The sequence below is a fragment of the Berghia stephanieae genome, chromosome 8 (assembly GCF_034508935.2).
Source record: "Berghia stephanieae isolate SIO BIC M18660-M18661 chromosome 8, UCSD_Bste_1.3, whole genome shotgun sequence".
Lineage (NCBI taxonomy): Eukaryota > Metazoa > Mollusca > Gastropoda > Nudibranchia > Aeolidiidae > Berghia > Berghia stephanieae.
Genome location: NC_088367.1, coordinates 14,365,736 through 14,384,281, shown reverse-complemented (window position 1 = coordinate 14,384,281; position 18,546 = coordinate 14,365,736). Strand labels below are relative to the sequence as shown.

Sequence of the window (18,546 nt, the reverse complement as noted above, 5' to 3'; positions counted from 1 at the left end):
ACAATGTGAACTTGAATGAAAGCTTCAATTTAATATACGAAACCAGATAAAAATGGACGTTTCGGGATTCCCCTTTATCAACAAAACAGGATGAATGAAACACTCTTGACGAATGAGATAATGTGGTAGTGGCGTTGTTAAGATGAATAAACAAAAAAAACATCAATGTTTTTGTTTATTGATCTTAACAACGCCACTACCACATTATCCCAATCGTCTGCAGTGTTTCATCCATCCTGTTTTGTTGATAAAGGGGAAACCCAAAATGTCCATTTTATCTGTTTTCGTATATTAAATTGAAGCTTACATTCAATTTCACATTGTCATTTATTTCTTAGAGCTTCGAGTAGCACCAATTACACTTTTTATTTGAAGGTGCTTGGATTCTGCCTTGTCGATCCCTGTGTAATTAATAGGCACATTTATAAGGTACAGTTATCTATCTTACACCAACCAGTGCATGATCCAAAATGTTTTCAGTAATGTAAATTATGATTCGGCGTGAAATCTGCTTTGGTCAAATATGACTGATTTACCCGTTCGATCACGAGACGGCTAAGGCTGATTGTTGTTCATGGTAATTTTCTTCTTTTTTTCTTTTTTTGAGTCTTTTTTTTTCTCTTTCTTTTCCTGTTTAACTCAATCAATCCTAGAGATTTTGCTGCTTTTCAAAATTGGAAAAAAATGTATTAAAAATGAGCATGTACATAGATAGTTTTAATTATCTATCATTAACATGTAAAAATTAAAAACATTAGCTTTGACGACGACGCCTATAATTTGTCTCAGAAAAATGTAATAAACCAGGCATGGGGTAAAAGTAACCCCGGGCAAACTACGGGTATAGTCCGTGTTAGGGTTGAGTGAGTTAAAAAATAAACAAAAAAGCTCCCCCCTCTCTCTCTCTCTCTCTCTCTCTCTCTCTCTCTCTCTCTCTCTCTCTCTCTTTGGTTATGTACATATCAGGCATACACGTCTTTTTCCTTCTCAGATTTACATTTTTACACCACTGCCTGTTGACAATTATTACTAATTTTGATGACAAAAATCGCATCGAATTTAATTTCGAAATTATTAAAATTATACTGGCTGGTATCTCTTATTCTGACCAATTATTATTATTGATTATTTTAGACGTCTCTGCGGATTCTATGTCATTAGTCTTGTTACGGCTATCGAGAATTGTGAAGAGTTGATCCTTACTTCAATTAATTGTTGTACGTTAATGAATAACGCATGTAATGTTAGGATGTTAAGGAATTATTTATTGTCACGATGACGGGATCAACAACTTCCATCGACCCTACCAGTCAGTCTCTATTTCTCTCTCTCTCTCTCTCTCTCTCTCTCTCTCTCTCTCTCTCTCTCTCTCTCTCTCTCTCTCTCTCTCTCTCTCTCTCTCTCTCTCTCTCTCTCTCAAAAAGTATGATGGTAATGGTAAAGCAAGATCGCCCTCCCCCAAGGTTACCGCAGTGTTTAAATTATAGACAGTAACAATTCGTTTCTACCCTTTCCAAATGAAGTACTGTAGTTTTAAATCACAATCTTCCCGTCAGATCTAATATACCCTGTTACCAAATCATTGCTAGGAGGCCTGAAAGGTTAAAGAAAAAACAAACGAACAAAAAAAAAACAAAAAAACAAAAAAAAACAACAAAAAACAAACAAACATACAAAAATAAAACACCAGAAAAACCACCCCAACTCAACCCATCCCCCACCCAACCCCCCCCCCCCCCCCCCCCCACCTCTCTCCAAACAAAAAATTTGTAAAATCCCCGAAAAACTCCCATCAAACAGACCAAAAAAAAATGTTTTTCATGAAGAAATTAATTTTTTTAAAACAAAAAACCAACCGCCCCCCCCTCCCCCCCAAAAAATCCCAAACAAAAAACAACAAAAAAACAAACAAAAAAAAAAAACAAGAAACAAAAAACAAGAAACAAACAAACAACAATTACATATTTTCACATAATTCGAAATATCTCGGTTTGATTTTGAGTTCAGTGCTCTACTGATAAGTTGCTGAAAAAAGACTTCCCGAATCACCAACAAATCATACATTCTTCCTTACATCTTTTTTCTTCCTTCCTTCTCTCTCTCTCTCTCTCTCTCTCTCTCTCTCTCTCTCTCTCTCCCTCTCTCTCTCTCTCTCTCTCTCTCTCTCTCTCTCTCTCTCTCTCTTTCCCCTTTTGTTTCCCTTGAAAATAAAAATCACATTCTGCCTCATGATTTTACGGATGTCTCAATCTCACCTCCCCAACACCGTTCCTATTTTGACCTCTTTTACACCCTCCATCCGAGAATAAATATCATTCCACCTCACCACAACCCCCCCCCCCAAAAAAAAAAAACAACAAAAAACAACAAAAAACAAACAAACAACAACAAAAAACAAACAAACAAAAAACAACAACAAAAAACCCCAAACCAAAAAAAAAAACAAAAAAAAACCCCCCCCAAAAAAAAAAAAACAAACAAACAAAAAAACTGAAAATACAAAAACAAAACCAAAAACCAAAAAATCAAACCCAAAACAACAACAACGTCAAAAGCAACAGCAGGTGCTAGTACTAGCCTACCGAGCTGCTTGACACATTAGCAGGATTGGCATAATAATTAAGACTCGCTACACAAGTCGATTGTCGATTAACGACATACAGGCAACGTGTTTCGTTAATTAATTCCTAACAATCTGATTAACACATAGATAGCCGGATCCATCTAATTCCAATAAAAACATGGATATAATATTTTTTGTTGTTTGTTGTTCTTTAGGTCTTCCAACCATTGAGGTTATAGAAGACCGTGAAACAAAAAAACAAGCAAATCTAACAAAAATGTACAAAGTAAATCAAATCATAACCTAAATATCATATGCTAAATTAAATAAAACCAGAACAAAACAGCAGAAGATTACAGAAAAAATCCCTGTCAAATACAATCACAAACCAAGAAGCAGATAGGCTAGTTAAGGAAAACGACATCACTATCGATGTACACCAATGCGAACATCCATATATATGATTCAGGGTGATGTCCATCAACACCGTTATAATAAATCTTTACTAGTTGTCGTTGTTGTCGTTTCTAATCCACAGACTTTGGCGTTTGAGCTCTTCGCTGAAATTGTCTATAATAATAATGATATAATAATAATAATAATAATAATAATAAATAATAATAATAATAATAATAATAATAATAATATAATATATAATAATAATAATATAATAATAATAATAATAATAAATAATAATAATAATAATAATAATAATAATAATAATAATAATAATAATAATAATAATAATAATTTTCATGTATGACACGTGTCAATCATATATTTTTATTCATACATTTCACAATGATCGTTGTGTTCGCGTACGCAGTTCAAACATTCAAACTTTAAAATGTCTATCAGTTTCTTCAACGACCGATATAACAATCACTAGATACCGTTTTTCGACTCTTTTAGCGCTTAATTTAAACTCCGTTGGTCTCCTCGCTTTCCAGGGTAACATACTTTAAAATAACCCCAAACAAACAAACAGACAAAGCAAAACAAAAACACAACAAAACAAAACAAGTTTAGCAAAACACACAAATTCACATAAACACTCACACATGGACACACGCGCGCGCACACACACACACACATACACAACACAACACACACACACACACACACACACACACCATTCTCTCAAAAACAACACGCACACACATAATTTAATATACACAAAAGACACATGCACTCACTAAATAAACACACACGCACACCGCCCGGCAAAGACAGACACACCCAAACATACACTAGGGAACGCTATAAATTATAGTCTCAAAACACAATCACACAAAGACACACTAAGAGAGTAAGCTTATGCAAAAAGGTTACACGAGAATTCTAGTGAAAAACATGATCAATTATTCCAGCAAATGAATGGGCATGGTCTATATTAACTTTCCATGTGCTCGAAGTCATTGGTCACATTGCAAAATGTGCTCAAAGTGACCCACTTAGTGAAAAGTGTTCACAGCTTTTTAAATATCTAACATCACGATTGGTCATTTCATTCAGCTTGACACATGGTATGTTTATAACTTTTGTAAACAAAGCAGCGTGTTTATATTTGATCAGAAATATCCAATCGTTGGACAGCAACAAATCATGTGATTGATGACCTGGTTGGACGAAAACATGAATATAGATCGCTCTCATTGAATGAATTTAAGAAGCAGGTATTTCGGTGAAACTTGGTCAATATTTAATGGGTTTAGGACAGTTATACGTCCCAAGTTAATGGATTGGTCATTATATTGAGTACTAGAAAATTACTTTCTTTGATCGGTGTTACTTGGTATTCGGGGATAAAAGCATTAAATTATGGTTGGTACCATTATTTAGGCGTACGATATTATTTGGGCGTAAAAACTGACCTTTGGTGAAAGGAATTGTGGGAACAGATTACAAGAGGGTATAAAACTTGAGTGTTTCTGATGAAAACGGGATGCTAGATTTTCTGCATTCTACTTCACTATGAGCTGCACTTTGCTAGTATGCTGCCAGTGCTAACATCCTACTAAGAATCTTTATTTTACGGACTTAAAAATATTCAACGTATATTGAAAATGGTTACTTAGGCAAAATAACTATACATTTGGATTGATTATACGGATTTGGAAGTTATGACACTGATTGAATTATGACCATTCTATTTGATTTGGATTTGGAATTTATCATGATTTGGATTTGGAATTTATCACAACAAATAAAGTAGTGAGAAATGAAACTTGGAATCTGGATTTTTATTTGAATGTCTTGATGTTGTGCATTCAATTATCATCATTGGCTCTTGAACTCTTTCGTCATTATTAACATTTACAACACAATGCAAAATATCATTACCATCTATCAAAAAGCCACTATACGATCATAAGCCAATACATATGTGTGCAACTACCCCACAACACAACACACACAACTCATACCAACATAATAAGACACAAATCATTCTTCATAACCAACAAAAAAGAATCGCCACGGCAAACACAGACACAACCATACACTAGTTAACGATATATAGTCTCACAACACAATCACACAAACACAACACACACACACACACACACACACACACACAACCATACACTAGTTAACGATATATAGTCTCACAACACAATCATACAAACACAACACACACACACACACACACACAACAACAACAAAAACACAAATCATCCAACAACAAAAAACCCACAACACAGACACAACCATACACTAGTTAACGATATATAGTCTCACAACACAATCACACAAACACAACACACACAACCATACACTAGTTAACGATATATAGTCTCACAACACAATCACACAAACACAACACACACACACACACACACACACACAACTCATACCAACATAATAAGACACAAATCATTTTTCATAACCAACAATATAGAATCGCCACGGCAAACACACACACACACCCACACACACACAACCACACACACAACCACAGACACACACCCACACACACAACACACACAACCATACACTAAAGTAAAACTCTATAACAAAAAAGTCGCCGCAAACACAACAAATCATAACTCACAACACACCACACACAACACACACAACCATACACTCGGTAACGCTATAAATAGTCTCACAACACAATCACACAAACACAACACAACAACCAACATCACACACATACAATAATAGACACAAATCATTCTTCATAACCAATACTATAGAATCGCCATGGCAAACACACACACACACGCACACACACACACACACGCACACACACACACACACACACACACACACACAACATACACTCGGTAACGCTATAAATAGTCTCACAACACAATCACACAACACACACACACAACTCATACAAACATAATAAGACACAAATCATTCTTCATAACCAATACTATAGAATCTCCATGGCAACCAGATACCACACCAAACCAATCACCACTAACACCAATGGCTTACATCCACTGGCATGGCATGGCACCCCGGACAGCAGCTCGTCATGACTTGATGACAACTCCAACACGGAAGCTAGAAGACACAATACGGACGTAAAGAATGAAAACAAATATAAGAAAAGAAGAACAACAAGGAAGAAAAAAGATAACGGAGAAAAAGTAAACGGGAAGACAAGTTATGGCTAATTGTGACTACTATGTCAAAACGGTATAATTTTGTCAGGGTGAAAGTCCTTCGGAACACTTGCGAGTCGAGATTTTTTTTTCTTTCTGAAACCTCCCCCGTCAACCCAGCAGTGAATGGGTAGCCGAGTCTGTTAGATTTGGCGGAAAGTACTTTGCGATAGACTAGTGTCCTATCCAAGGGATAGCATATTGCTAGTGTCCGTTTCACGCTATAGAAACCGGGATGAACTCCGGCTCCAGGGACCCAGTGGCTCTGAAGGACTACTTCCTGTGCTGTCAAAACGGTATTTTGTCGGGGTCAAAGATCTTCGGAGCCATTAGGCCCATGAGGCCGGTGTCTATCCCGGTTTCTATACCCTTTGGATATGACGCCAGTTTATTGCAAAATGCTTTCCATCAGATCTAATAGATCCAGCTGTAGGGTGGCCGTGAGGAGGGGTGGGGGGGGGGGGGGGGGGGGGGGCAGAAAAAAATATCTTGACTTCACAGGAATCGATCTCGGTCCCTTTGCGCGTGAAGCCAGTGCTCTACCAAACTTAGCTGTCGGAACCTCCATATCGGGGTGAACCCAATGCTTAAATTTAATTTTAAGATTAACTTATGAAAAAAAAAAGTAATCCTTAGAGCCATCAGGCCAGTGGAGCCGAGTTTATACCGGTTTCTATAGCATGAAACGGACAATTGTTTGCTAACCTTTGGATAGGACGCTAATCAGAAAAAAAATCTCGACTCGCGAGTGCTCTACCAAGTGAACTATAGGGCCCCTCTTAACTTATGAAAGCTTAGTCAAAATAATATATTTTATTATTTTTTTTTCCGAGAAGAGTAGGTTTTATTTATGAAACTTCGGAAATATAAATTCCCAAATTCTGAATATTTTGACTTCAATCTCAAGATTTTTCGTATTCCGACAAAATACCAGATTGATGACATGGGTTACACTTTAAAAAACAAAACAAAACTAGAATGTCTATCAACCAGTATAATATCATTGATACTATTTAACACGAGAGAAAGACACGGGAGAAAGACGTACGCGTTTGGTATAAATCTCCGGTGTGCCCCAACCCCAAACCATATTTGGCCAAGTAAAAAAAGAAAAAATACATTAACTTTTTTGATCAGGAAACTACTCCCATTTCCAATATCGATATGGAGATGTTATGTTTGGGGCGACATACACTTATTTGCAGGTCTGATAACCCAATTCCTTGTGGACTCATTGTTGTAATGGAAATCTCAAAAAATGAAGCAAAATATTGTCCATTACAACAATGTTAAACTAAGCCCATAAGTGTGTTCGGATGTCAGACCTGCATATGTACACTTCGGTTTGGGGCTTTTTAATACGTATACTGTATCTTAACCGATCGTAAACCATAGGAAAATCGTCACATTCGTTACGATACAACCAACATTTTTCTTATTCAAATTTCTTTTGTACATCATAAAATTTGAAGAAAATGAATTATGTGTTGTTCTAGAGCATGTTTTGCTAAAGAAATTATGTATCGCAAAAACTTTACTGCTATTATGTGATTTAAAAAATCTATTTTGTGTTAGGTGTGAAGTTTTGGGGAAAATCCTAAAAATGGCTGGTAAGGAGAGAGTTAAATGAGAAAATAAGTCTTGTCTTAGTGCTCATTCTAAAATTAATTGCATAGTGCACACCGAGTCCATTTACAGCTAGACGTCTATAATAATATTGTGCATGACGTTATATCATCACTGTGAAGAGACTCATTGAGACTCAAGAGGCATGTTTTCAACGATTCGCAACATTTTCTTTTTTACAATACAAAACGTAGTCTTCTCAATAGAAAACGCTTGATGTCGGCTTGCCACATAATATATTATATATTAATAATGCCCATTTTCTTTCCTAAGGAAATCGGGATTTTTGGCAGACGGAAACTGAACGAACATTAGAGGGAAAATTAGATTGACAAAAAGGGATTTCCCATCCTTATTTTGTGCAACTATGTGGTCTAGTGGTATATGACACTCGCCTACGAATAGGAAGGTCCTGGGTTCGAGTCCTGCTCTTAGCGGCGCATAGTTGAGTCCTTGGAAAAGGCTATTTGCTTACATTCTCCCACCGTATTCAGGAGTAAAATGAGTACCTGGTTGTTAAAAGTGTTGTCTCCGTCGGAAAAATTGTAACATCGCCAAACAGCTAACAGGCGTCATGTCTCGTCCTACATGATAATTTTATGGCTATTGTCTGGGGAGGGTCCCAAAAGCGCTTTGAGCATATTTAGTGGATATTGCGCTATATAAAATTTTAATTCAATATATGTAATTCCAAGCATCAGACTGATTCCGACGTTATACTGTCTTGAGAAGATCAGTCACTTACCAGTAGCCCTAGATTGATTTACGCATGTTCAATTCTTGCCAGAGGGAAGCTAGATGGTATTACATGCGGTAATAATACTGTAATACTCTGCAAAACACATTTTAAGAGAAATTTGGCCAGAAAACTCATCCTTCAATAAAGATCGATAGCCTAAAATGACCCTCGTCTCGTCAACAACTCTTTATTTAACCTGAGACTTCAACAAACGTCTCAGGTTTGAGAGATTTTGACAAAATGAGTCATTTTAACCCCACCGATAGGACTCCCATGACGAGTTTTCTGGCCAAATTTTAAAAATGTGTTCTGTTTTTTTGTGTGGGTTTTTTTCTTTTCTTCAGAATATGTCAGAGTGAGTACTCCGCACGTCAACAACACGCGAGAGCAGGTTGTCGGGACTTATCAGATGTACATCATCAACGTAATGCATGTACTTATACTTGTGAAGTGTGAATGTGAAGAGGCTTGGAATCGATTAGAAAGAAGTGAAGGTGTTTTGAACGTGTTGTGTCGAATTCATAAACGTATCTCAGTAGCAAATAGTTTTGGTGGAAGAGTTTAAAACTAAAACAAGAACGTGGTTGGCGGGGGTGGCGGTCGGGGTTATCAAAATTGGTGAGCGCAGAGCAAAATAAATAAGTAAATAAAATGAATTTTAAAAAAATGATAACAAACAATGAACAACCACGCTGCTGCTGCTGCTACTGGTACTGCTGCTACAACTACTACTACTACTACTACTACTACTACTACTACTACTACTACTACTACTACTACTACTACTACTACTACTACTACTACTAATAATAATAATGGTGGTGATGATGATGATGATGATGATGATGATGATGATGATGATGATAATAATGATGATGATAACAATAACAACAACAACAATACAAACAACAGCATTGGCAGCAGCAGCAACTACGGCGGCGATGGCGACGAAGACTCCAACAACAAGGAGGAGGATAATAAGAATGATAGGGGGTGGGGGAGGATGATGATGAGGAGGAATAACGACAACAGTAACGACGACAACAACAACAACAACAACATCAATATCATCATCATCATGATCAAAACGACAGCTACGACGACAACAACAACATCATCATCAACAACAACAAACGCATCACTTTTAAACAATTCTTTGATGTTTTTGTTTTTGTTTTTAAGGGTTTTACGGCGCTTGCAACACATTTAGGTTATATCAGCGCCAGTAAAAAGGAAGAAAATGGGATAGTAAAAAGTTCTAGAATTACAATTAAAGCAGCCAAGAGAAAGTAAGACAAAGGGGAACTGGGAACAAATAGGGATCAGATGTAGATTCCAAGAGCATACCACCAATGTATTCAGTTTGAGATCACCTATAAGTCTCATCCGGACACAAGCACAAAATCCAACAAAGAGGAACACACTCAAATGCTTACATTATACATTTAAAATAACAAATATAATAATACATAACAGAGAGATGATTTACAAGGAAGAAAATATCATCTCCCAAAACAGTAACTATGCATTTGGCTGTTTCCCTCCCAGCCAGGACTCCGGCCATGGCCAGGAAAAAAACAAGTAATCTCGTTCCAAGACAAAGACAGAAAGCATGTTGGAAAACAGATATAAGGGGATAGAAGACACAGTATGTACCCCCCTGCCCGCTATGGGAGGTCAGGATTCCCACCCAGAAACAATTCTGTGAGGTAGTATGATTAAATTATTTCAAGCTGAAAAACTCACAGACCATCTCATGACCACGGAATAATGAAAGAAACCATTGCTTACAAAAGGGACGATATATATGTGTATATAATTAGGGTCAATTCATTTATTTCTTTTACTGGTGTCTTTCACGTTAAAAAAAAAATAGATTGAGAAAGCAACATTGAAAAGACAACAACAAACAAAAAAAAACAAAAAACAGGGAAAAAAAAAAAGAAAAAAAAAAGAAAAAGTAAAAAAAATTTTTTTTTAAAAAAAAAAAACCAACAAAAAAAAAAAAAAAAAACCAAAAAAAAAAAAAAAAGCAAAACAGAAAAAAAAAAACAACAACCACCCCCCCCCCCCCCCCCTCCCCCCAAGAATAATCACACCTCGAAATTTTAATTCTGTGTTGACTTAATTGGTTCTGAGTTCGATAAATAGGTATCACTAATATTGATCGTCACGCAGCCCCAGGAAGTCACGACCACCAAGAATATGGATTTAAATGCAATCAGGTCTTGTTGATTAACAAAAGCCAAGTTGTAGAACAATCGCCTCAGAGAGAAAAGGAATCAATAAGGATTGTAGCAGTTTAAAACAAAATTAATCTGTCCAAGCCCCCCCCCCCCCTCTCTCTCTCTCTCTCTCTCTCTCTCTCTCTCTCTCTCTCTCTCTCTCTCTCTCAATCCAGCAGTGATCGGGTAACTGAGTATGTTTAATTATTTGATGGAAAGTACTTTGATGAGAGGGCCTTGCGTCACATCCAAAGGGCAGCAAGCAACGTAACGGCACATAAACCGAGATAACCTTCGCCCCCCACTATGGGCCTTATGGCCCTGACTCTGAAAAACTGCTGCAGGATTGAAAAAAATAAAACCCATTAACCCCCCCCACCCCCCCCAATTTCTAAAAAAAAAATAAAAATAATAATAATGAAACAGCCACGCATTTCCAAAGATTTGGCGAGATATAAAAAGGACAAGTTTTCTGGCCAAAATCTGAAATATTATGTGTTATTTTATTTTTCAGAGTACGGCTCAGCAGTATCTATACTGCGTACAAATTTTTGAAAAACTGGCCATTCAGCTTAAAGCAAAAATCACAGAAACAAAAATCGATACCGCTGTTGCTAGGGCTATAGCTGCTGTTTTGTCTCCCTGCTTGCCTGTCTGCCACCAATCACATCTGGAATGAAATCATAACGATATTCCAGGGAGCGCGGAGCGGGGAAGGGGGGGGGGGGGGGGGGGGGGGGAGGAGGAGGAGGAGAAAGTGAAGAAATGTTAAGAAAATCCGTTCAACTCAACATTGAAACCAGTATTTTCCTAACCGTAGAGATAAAGAAAAATGAGGATTTTTTAAAAAATGAAAAGAAAAAGAAAAGAACTTTGTCCCAAATTAAATAAGAAACGGGGTTGACTGTCTTCGAGATGAATGGGTCACTGGAAGGAGTGGCAGAGAGGACATCGTATTGATTAATTTCATACAAGTTAGGGAGAAAACGGAAAACGAGGAGAAAGGTGACGATGATGATGATGATGATGATGATGATGATGATGATGATGATGATGATGACGACGACGATGATGATGATGACAATGATCTTGATGATAGTAATGACCACGATGACGCAACAAACTGGAAAGAAGGTGGTGCGTGATACTATGTGTGAACACGATGAGCAATACAAAAGTTGGATTTAAAAAACAAAAAACCCAAAAAATCTTGAGCTTTTATTTAAATTTAACGCAATATTCAATAAACGTGCTCAAAGCGCTTTACAAAGGGTCCCTAGCTAACAGCAACACTTAACATATATGTTAAGAGACCTGGCGTATGTCGGGTTCTTTTACATGGAGAATGGAGGTAACAATCACTCAGAACTTTGCAATTGTTTTTGACCGCCAGAGGAGGAGGAGGAGGAAGTGAAGAAATGTTAAGAAAATCCGTTCAACTCAACATTGAAACCAGTATTTTCCTAACCGTAGAGATAAAGAAAAATGAGGATTTTTAAAAAATGAAAAGAAAAAGAAAAGAACTTTGTCCCAAATTAAATAAGAAACGGGGTTGACTGGCTTCGAGATGAATGGGTCACTGGAAGGAGTGGCAGAGAGGACATCGTATTGATTAATTTCATACAAGTTTAGGGAGAAAACAGAATACGAGGAGAAAGGTGACGATGATGATGATGATGATGATGTTGATGATGCTGATGATGATGATGACGACGACGACGATGATGATGATGACAATGATATTGATGATAGGAATGACCACGATGACGCAACAAACTGGAAAGAAGGTGGTGCGTGATACTATGTGTGAACACGATGAGCAATACAAAAGTTGGATTTAAAAACAAAAAACCCAAAAAATCTTGAGCTTTTATTTAAATTTAACGCAATATTCAATAAACGTGCTCAAAGCGCTTTACAAAGGGTCCCTAGCTAACAGCAACACTTAACATATATGTTAAGAGACCTGGCGTATGTCGGGTTCTTTTACATGGAGAATGGAGGTAACAATCACTCAGAACTTTGCAATTGTTTTTGACCGCCAGAGAGCTGTTTATTCTCATTTAATTCTTCATAACGTTTAGGATAACGATTGTTTTACTGACTAGAATAGGTAAGTATTTTAATTAAACGCATGCTATCAATAATTTTGCCTTTCTGAGGGTGGCCTAGGGATTCAAAAAAAGTAAAAAGCGATGCGACTGGAATTTCACTGAAAAAAACAAACAAACAAAAAACCCGCTAAAAAGAGGGCTAGAGAAGAAGTAGAAGAAGAAGAAGAAGAAGAAGAAGAAGAAAAAGAAGAAGGAGGATGAGGAGGAGGTGGAGGCAGAGGATGAGGAGGAGGAAGAAGAGGATGAGGAGGAGGAGGAGGAGGATGAGGAGGAGGAAGAAGAGGATGAGGAGGAGGATGAGGAGGAGTAGGTTATCTGCAAACGTGACACAAAAAAATCGATTTGAGTACGAGATGTCGGTCGTCGGTCGTGTCTGTCGAAAAATCTTGACCCATTTTCTATGACCTGCCTCGCGCAAACGTAGGGTAAATGTTACCACCACCAATTCCCGTAAAAGCAGACATAGCAAAGGTTAAATTAGAAGCTGTAGTTTTTTCATAAATAATCAATACTGTTTCTACCACCACTTAGTATTTTTTGTTTGTTTTTGTTTTTTGTGCGCTCAGAGCCTTCTGTCCATTTACGGATAGATGTGCGGTAAAAATGTTTATCATTATTATTATTAGTAGTAATGATGATGATGATGATTATACCAATTTAAAAAAATAATAACAACAACAGCAACAACAACAATAATAGTAATAATAATAATAATAATAATAATAATAATAATAATATATAATAATAATAATAATAATAATAATAATAATAATAAATGATAATAATAATAATAATAATTTAATAATAATAATAATAATAATAATAATAATGACGACGACGACGACCATGATGATGATGATACATTAGGACCTCCGAATCAGGAACCTCTCTAATCGGGAAACCTGGCAAATGGGGACAAAGTCAAAGGGATATGAATATCCCTAATACTGTTTAACGATAAAAGCAAAGCAGGGACCAGACAAACATCCTAACATTTCGGGTTTTCAAGATGTATACAAATTTACGTATACAACCAGATTTCAGCGTCAATTACTGGCGTAGCCAGCACCAAATTAAACACCGGGGATCTTCACGGACGCAAAAAGGAATGGGTCCATTTTAAATACAGGATGTCTTTCACCAATAATGATTCAGGTTTGTTTGTTTTGTTTGTTATGTTTTCACATTTGTCCGACGACCACTCCTCAACTACAAGACAAATGAGTATTGCCATTTGGATAATATAATATATCTGAATCAAAACGTGGCGCTCGCGCGCGCGCGCGCGCGTGTCTGTGTGTGTGTGTGTGTGTGTATGTGAGAGAGAGATATATATTATATTATCCAAATGGCAATACTCATTTGTCTTGTAGTTGAGGAGTGGTCGTCGGACAAATGTGAAAACATAACAAACAAAACAAACAAACCTGAATCATTATTAGTGAAAGACATCCTGTGTTTAAAATGGACCCATTCCAGAGAGAGAGAGCGTGTGTATGTATTTGTTTACTACTACTACTACTACTACTACTACTACTACTACTACTACTACTACTATTACGACTACTACTACTACTACTACTACTACTACTACTACTACTACTACTACTACTACTACTACTACTACTACTACTACTACTACTACTACTACTACTACTACTACTACTACTACTACTACTACTAAAATGCCACCAAAAGAAAGAGAGAGAGAGAGAGAGAGAGAGAGAGAGAGAGAGAGAGAGAGAGAGAGAGAGAGAGAGAGAGAGAGAGAGAGAGAGAGAGAGAAAGGAAGAAAGAAAGAAAGAAGAAGAACAACAAACATCCCTCCCCTACTACTATCCTTTATAGTTTCCAATTCACCATCATCTACACAGATCAATACCTACTAAGTCATCCTGACAATAGTATTAATATATTATGTAAGCATTCGTCTAGACAAGAGACAAGGCCTTTTCCAGTCCATTGTAATGAAACAATAAGTGAATGGTTTTACATCAGCACAGCTAGTATACATACATTTGTAAATAAATAGATAATATAAAAAATATAAAAAGAAAAAAAAATTAAATATGAAAAAAAAAGGAATAATGCTGTCTCTTATGAATATGGAAGTAGTAGTAGTAGTAGTAGTAGTAGTAGTAGTAGTAGTAGTAGTAGTAGTAGTAGTAGTAGTAGTAGTAGTAGTAGTAGTAGTATTAGTAGTAGTAGTAGTGGTAGTAGTAGTAGTAGTAGTAGTAGTAGTAGTAGTAGTAGTAGTAGTAGTAGTAGTAGCAGTAGTAGTAGTAATACTTTCATATCCAAACCCATCTGGTGTCATAACCACAAACATACAGTTTATACAGTCTAAGCCGATAATTGGAACACAGTTTAATCAGACAAGCTGCTTAATTGGAGCGATCTATCATTGGCAGATTCTATTCTTTATAATACACACTGGTTAATCGGAAAAAAGGTCGGTTACCCGAAACGATTTTAGAGTTTCATAAGATTTTCCCCCCTTTGTTTCCCAAATAACCCTGAACTAAATGTCTTTTAAAATCTAAAAGCAATGATGATTGTATTGTTGCAGGTTCACAACCCTACAACGCCATTCAGTCGCCTGCAATATTTTCCCTTTTATCTTATTTACTTGACTTTACAAATCAAGCATCTTGGAAAGCAATGAATGACCAATAAGAGCATAACTTGTGATGCAAATAGGAAGTTGCGTTGGATAAAATTGTGGGATTTGTTGTGAATTAAGATGGAAGAAGTTTCTTAGAGTTATATCGGATGCCTAGGGGCTGTATGACTGTAATGACAGCTTTATACGACTGTTTGGTTATAAGATGGTCACTCAACTCATTTTCTTCACATCTGTTATGATAGTGACAAGCATGTAATGTTTATCATCAAAAACAAAAGGCAAAATTCTGGAACAGCTAAGGGGAAGTAAGTTCTGTCTCCCTTTTGTTATATTTATTCCAATTACTTCACTACTCCAAAGGTACGGCAGTTATTATAATTATATTATGTATATAGTACAGAGAGATCATCCCGATTCTGAGGGCCATTAGAAGGAATCGGTAAATTGGAATGCCACTTAAATGGGATGATTTCTGTTCCAATTAAGAAGCTTCGACTGTATTTTGTTAAGGTAGCAACATCTGGAATGTTGAGAGAGTACTGTGATCCTGTAATTTGGGCAGTTGGATATTTTAGATCAGATTGAAAGTACTTACAACTGACTTAAAAGGTAACAAACGAGTAAAGCCGAAGTCCATGACTGGAACAATCTTTAATCGGAACAGCCGCTTAATTGGTTGAATTATCTGTCTCTGACAGAATCTTTTCAATATATGTATACTGGTTATTCATTGCCTCAAGATAGTATTATATTGGGTGAACCAGATTTAAAAAATTGACTTTGAGTTCTAAATTATGAAATTTTATTTGTATTTATCTACTCCGTTGAGAAGAAAGAATATTGCTCGAAAAACTGATTAGGTCTCAAATATTGTTTTATAAACAGCTTTCACTAAAAATAAATCTAATCCTACCCAATATAGTACCGAATCAAGGTGGTAGGTCATAATTGACCAGAAAGAAAACTCTATGGAATTATCTTATGACGTTAAACAAAGAGATAGGTTCATTTGGGACGCTCATTCACAACCTATTTCTAATTTACAAGACCTCACATAGATTACTATTTTGTGGATATAATAAATAATTAGTTGGATGAAGGCAAGCGTAAGTAGATAATGCTACGATCTGTCATTGTTTTTGTGTTTTTTCGACTGGCATACCATGTCTGTTTTTGTGCATGATAAGTGGAGCAATGCGTGAGTGATTAGGCGCAGCTAGGAAATATTGGATGACACCACCGTTTTTATTCCCACTGTGTATGTGTCTTTGTGCCAGGTTCGATTGATGTTGTACCATGTGCATTAAACTATGATGGAGCAGGTTTACGTTGTCTTCGATCTGAGGGGTGTGTGTGTGGTGAGAGTCCCAATAATAGACATGAATGTAGTTTTGATAGATACGTCCAATTGTGAAGGTCATTATCAGCATCAGAAAGTTGGAATGATGTTTATTTGGAACAATTATCGTGTAGCAATTATGTTCCAATTAAGTGGCTTCATTATCTGTATTATTGTCCATTCATTGCATTTAATGGCAGCTTCCTATTTTTGGTGACAACAAAGCTACATAAATTCAAATGAAATGATTTAAATAGGCATTCTCATTGCATTCAATAGGGCGATATGATGTAATCAATGTGTACTTATTTGCAGGTCTGATAACCCAAATTGTTATGGACTGGTTGTTGTAATGGAAATACTCTCAGACTAAGGCAAAATAGTGTTCGTTGTAACAAGCCCATAATTGTATTTGGTTATCAGACCTCCTAATATGTGCACATTGGTTGTCGTCGTTTATTTTGTGCTCATGTTTTAAAATTTGGAGGTTGCTTGTAATAATAATAATAATAATAATAATAATAATAATAATAATAATAATAATAATAATAATAATAATAATATAATAATAATAATAACAACAATAATAATAATAATAATAATAATAATAATAATAATAATAATAATAATAATATATAATAAATAATAATAATAATAATAATAATAAGACAAAGAAGAAGAAGTAGTGCACCAAGCAGTTCATTTCATTGCAAATCATAATTTTTCTTATGCTTTAAGTGACAAAACAACAGAAATCACCCTTTAAAGTTCACACCTGATTTGGTTTAAAAAAAAAAAAGATCTGAAAATAGCTTGAAGAATGGACAATTAAACAATAATGTAAAGTAACATCATAAGATGAGAGACGATAGCTGAGGCGGAAATAACAAGAAATGAAGTGAGTAGGAAAGTGCCAGAAGACATCAGAGAATAAAAACTTTGCGGTGGTGATGGGGGCTCGAAACTGCGACATTACTGGTACGACAACTCCGCCTGGCCGGGGAGACCATGGCTCTACCGTATGAGCTATCCACGATCCCCCCCCCCCCCCCCAAAAAGTGAAGAAATGCTGTTTTTTATACTGAGAAGTTTAAATAAAGTATCTTACCTTGATTGTTAACGGCCTCAGTTTTCCATACATCCATATTATCCCTGATTATTGTGGCTAGTAAATCCCGAAGATTTTTATGAAAATTATCTGTGAAAAAAAAGGAAAGATTAAGGTAATCATGTTGCATGTTTAGAATCTTATGAGAGAGAAAAAGGGGCGGGGGATGGGAATTTATGTCTTGACTCATATTGTCACAAACAAGAATGAAATTTGATTTGATAGGCTAGGATTATGATGGAAACATTTTTCAATTCATACGTCTTGACCGCTTTATAAATGTGTTTCAATTCTAATTCAACTTGACCTTACTTACAGTTTTCACCAAAGATCACTAGAAGCGGATGCAACTTGGGCTTTAATGAAAGTAGTTTGTCAGAAGGAGACGGAGATACAGTTGGTAGAGAGAGAGAGAGAGAGAGAGAGAGAGAGAGAGAGAGAGAGAGAGAGAGAGAGAGAGAGAGAGAGAGAGAAGAGGGAGAAGAGATAGAGAGAGAAGAGAGAGAGAGAGAGAGAGAGAGAGAGAGAGAGAGAGAGAGAAGAGATAGAGAGAGAGAAGAGAGGAGTAGAGAAGAGAGGAGAGAGAGAG

The 18,546-nt window shown here is 36.3% G+C and overlaps 1 protein-coding gene across 1 annotated transcript in view; it reads right to left on the bottom strand.

Moving 5' to 3' along the window:
* The window catches only part of LOC144978215 (COMM domain-containing protein 9-like), an 81,998-nt gene that overhangs the window by 58,369 nt on the left and 5,083 nt on the right, over positions 1-18,546 (bottom strand). The window contains exon 4 of the mRNA XM_078924007.1: positions 17,958-18,047. Coding sequence (XP_078780133.1) covers positions 17,958-18,047 — 90 coding nt within the window. The remainder of the gene's footprint in view (positions 1-17,957; positions 18,048-18,546) is intronic.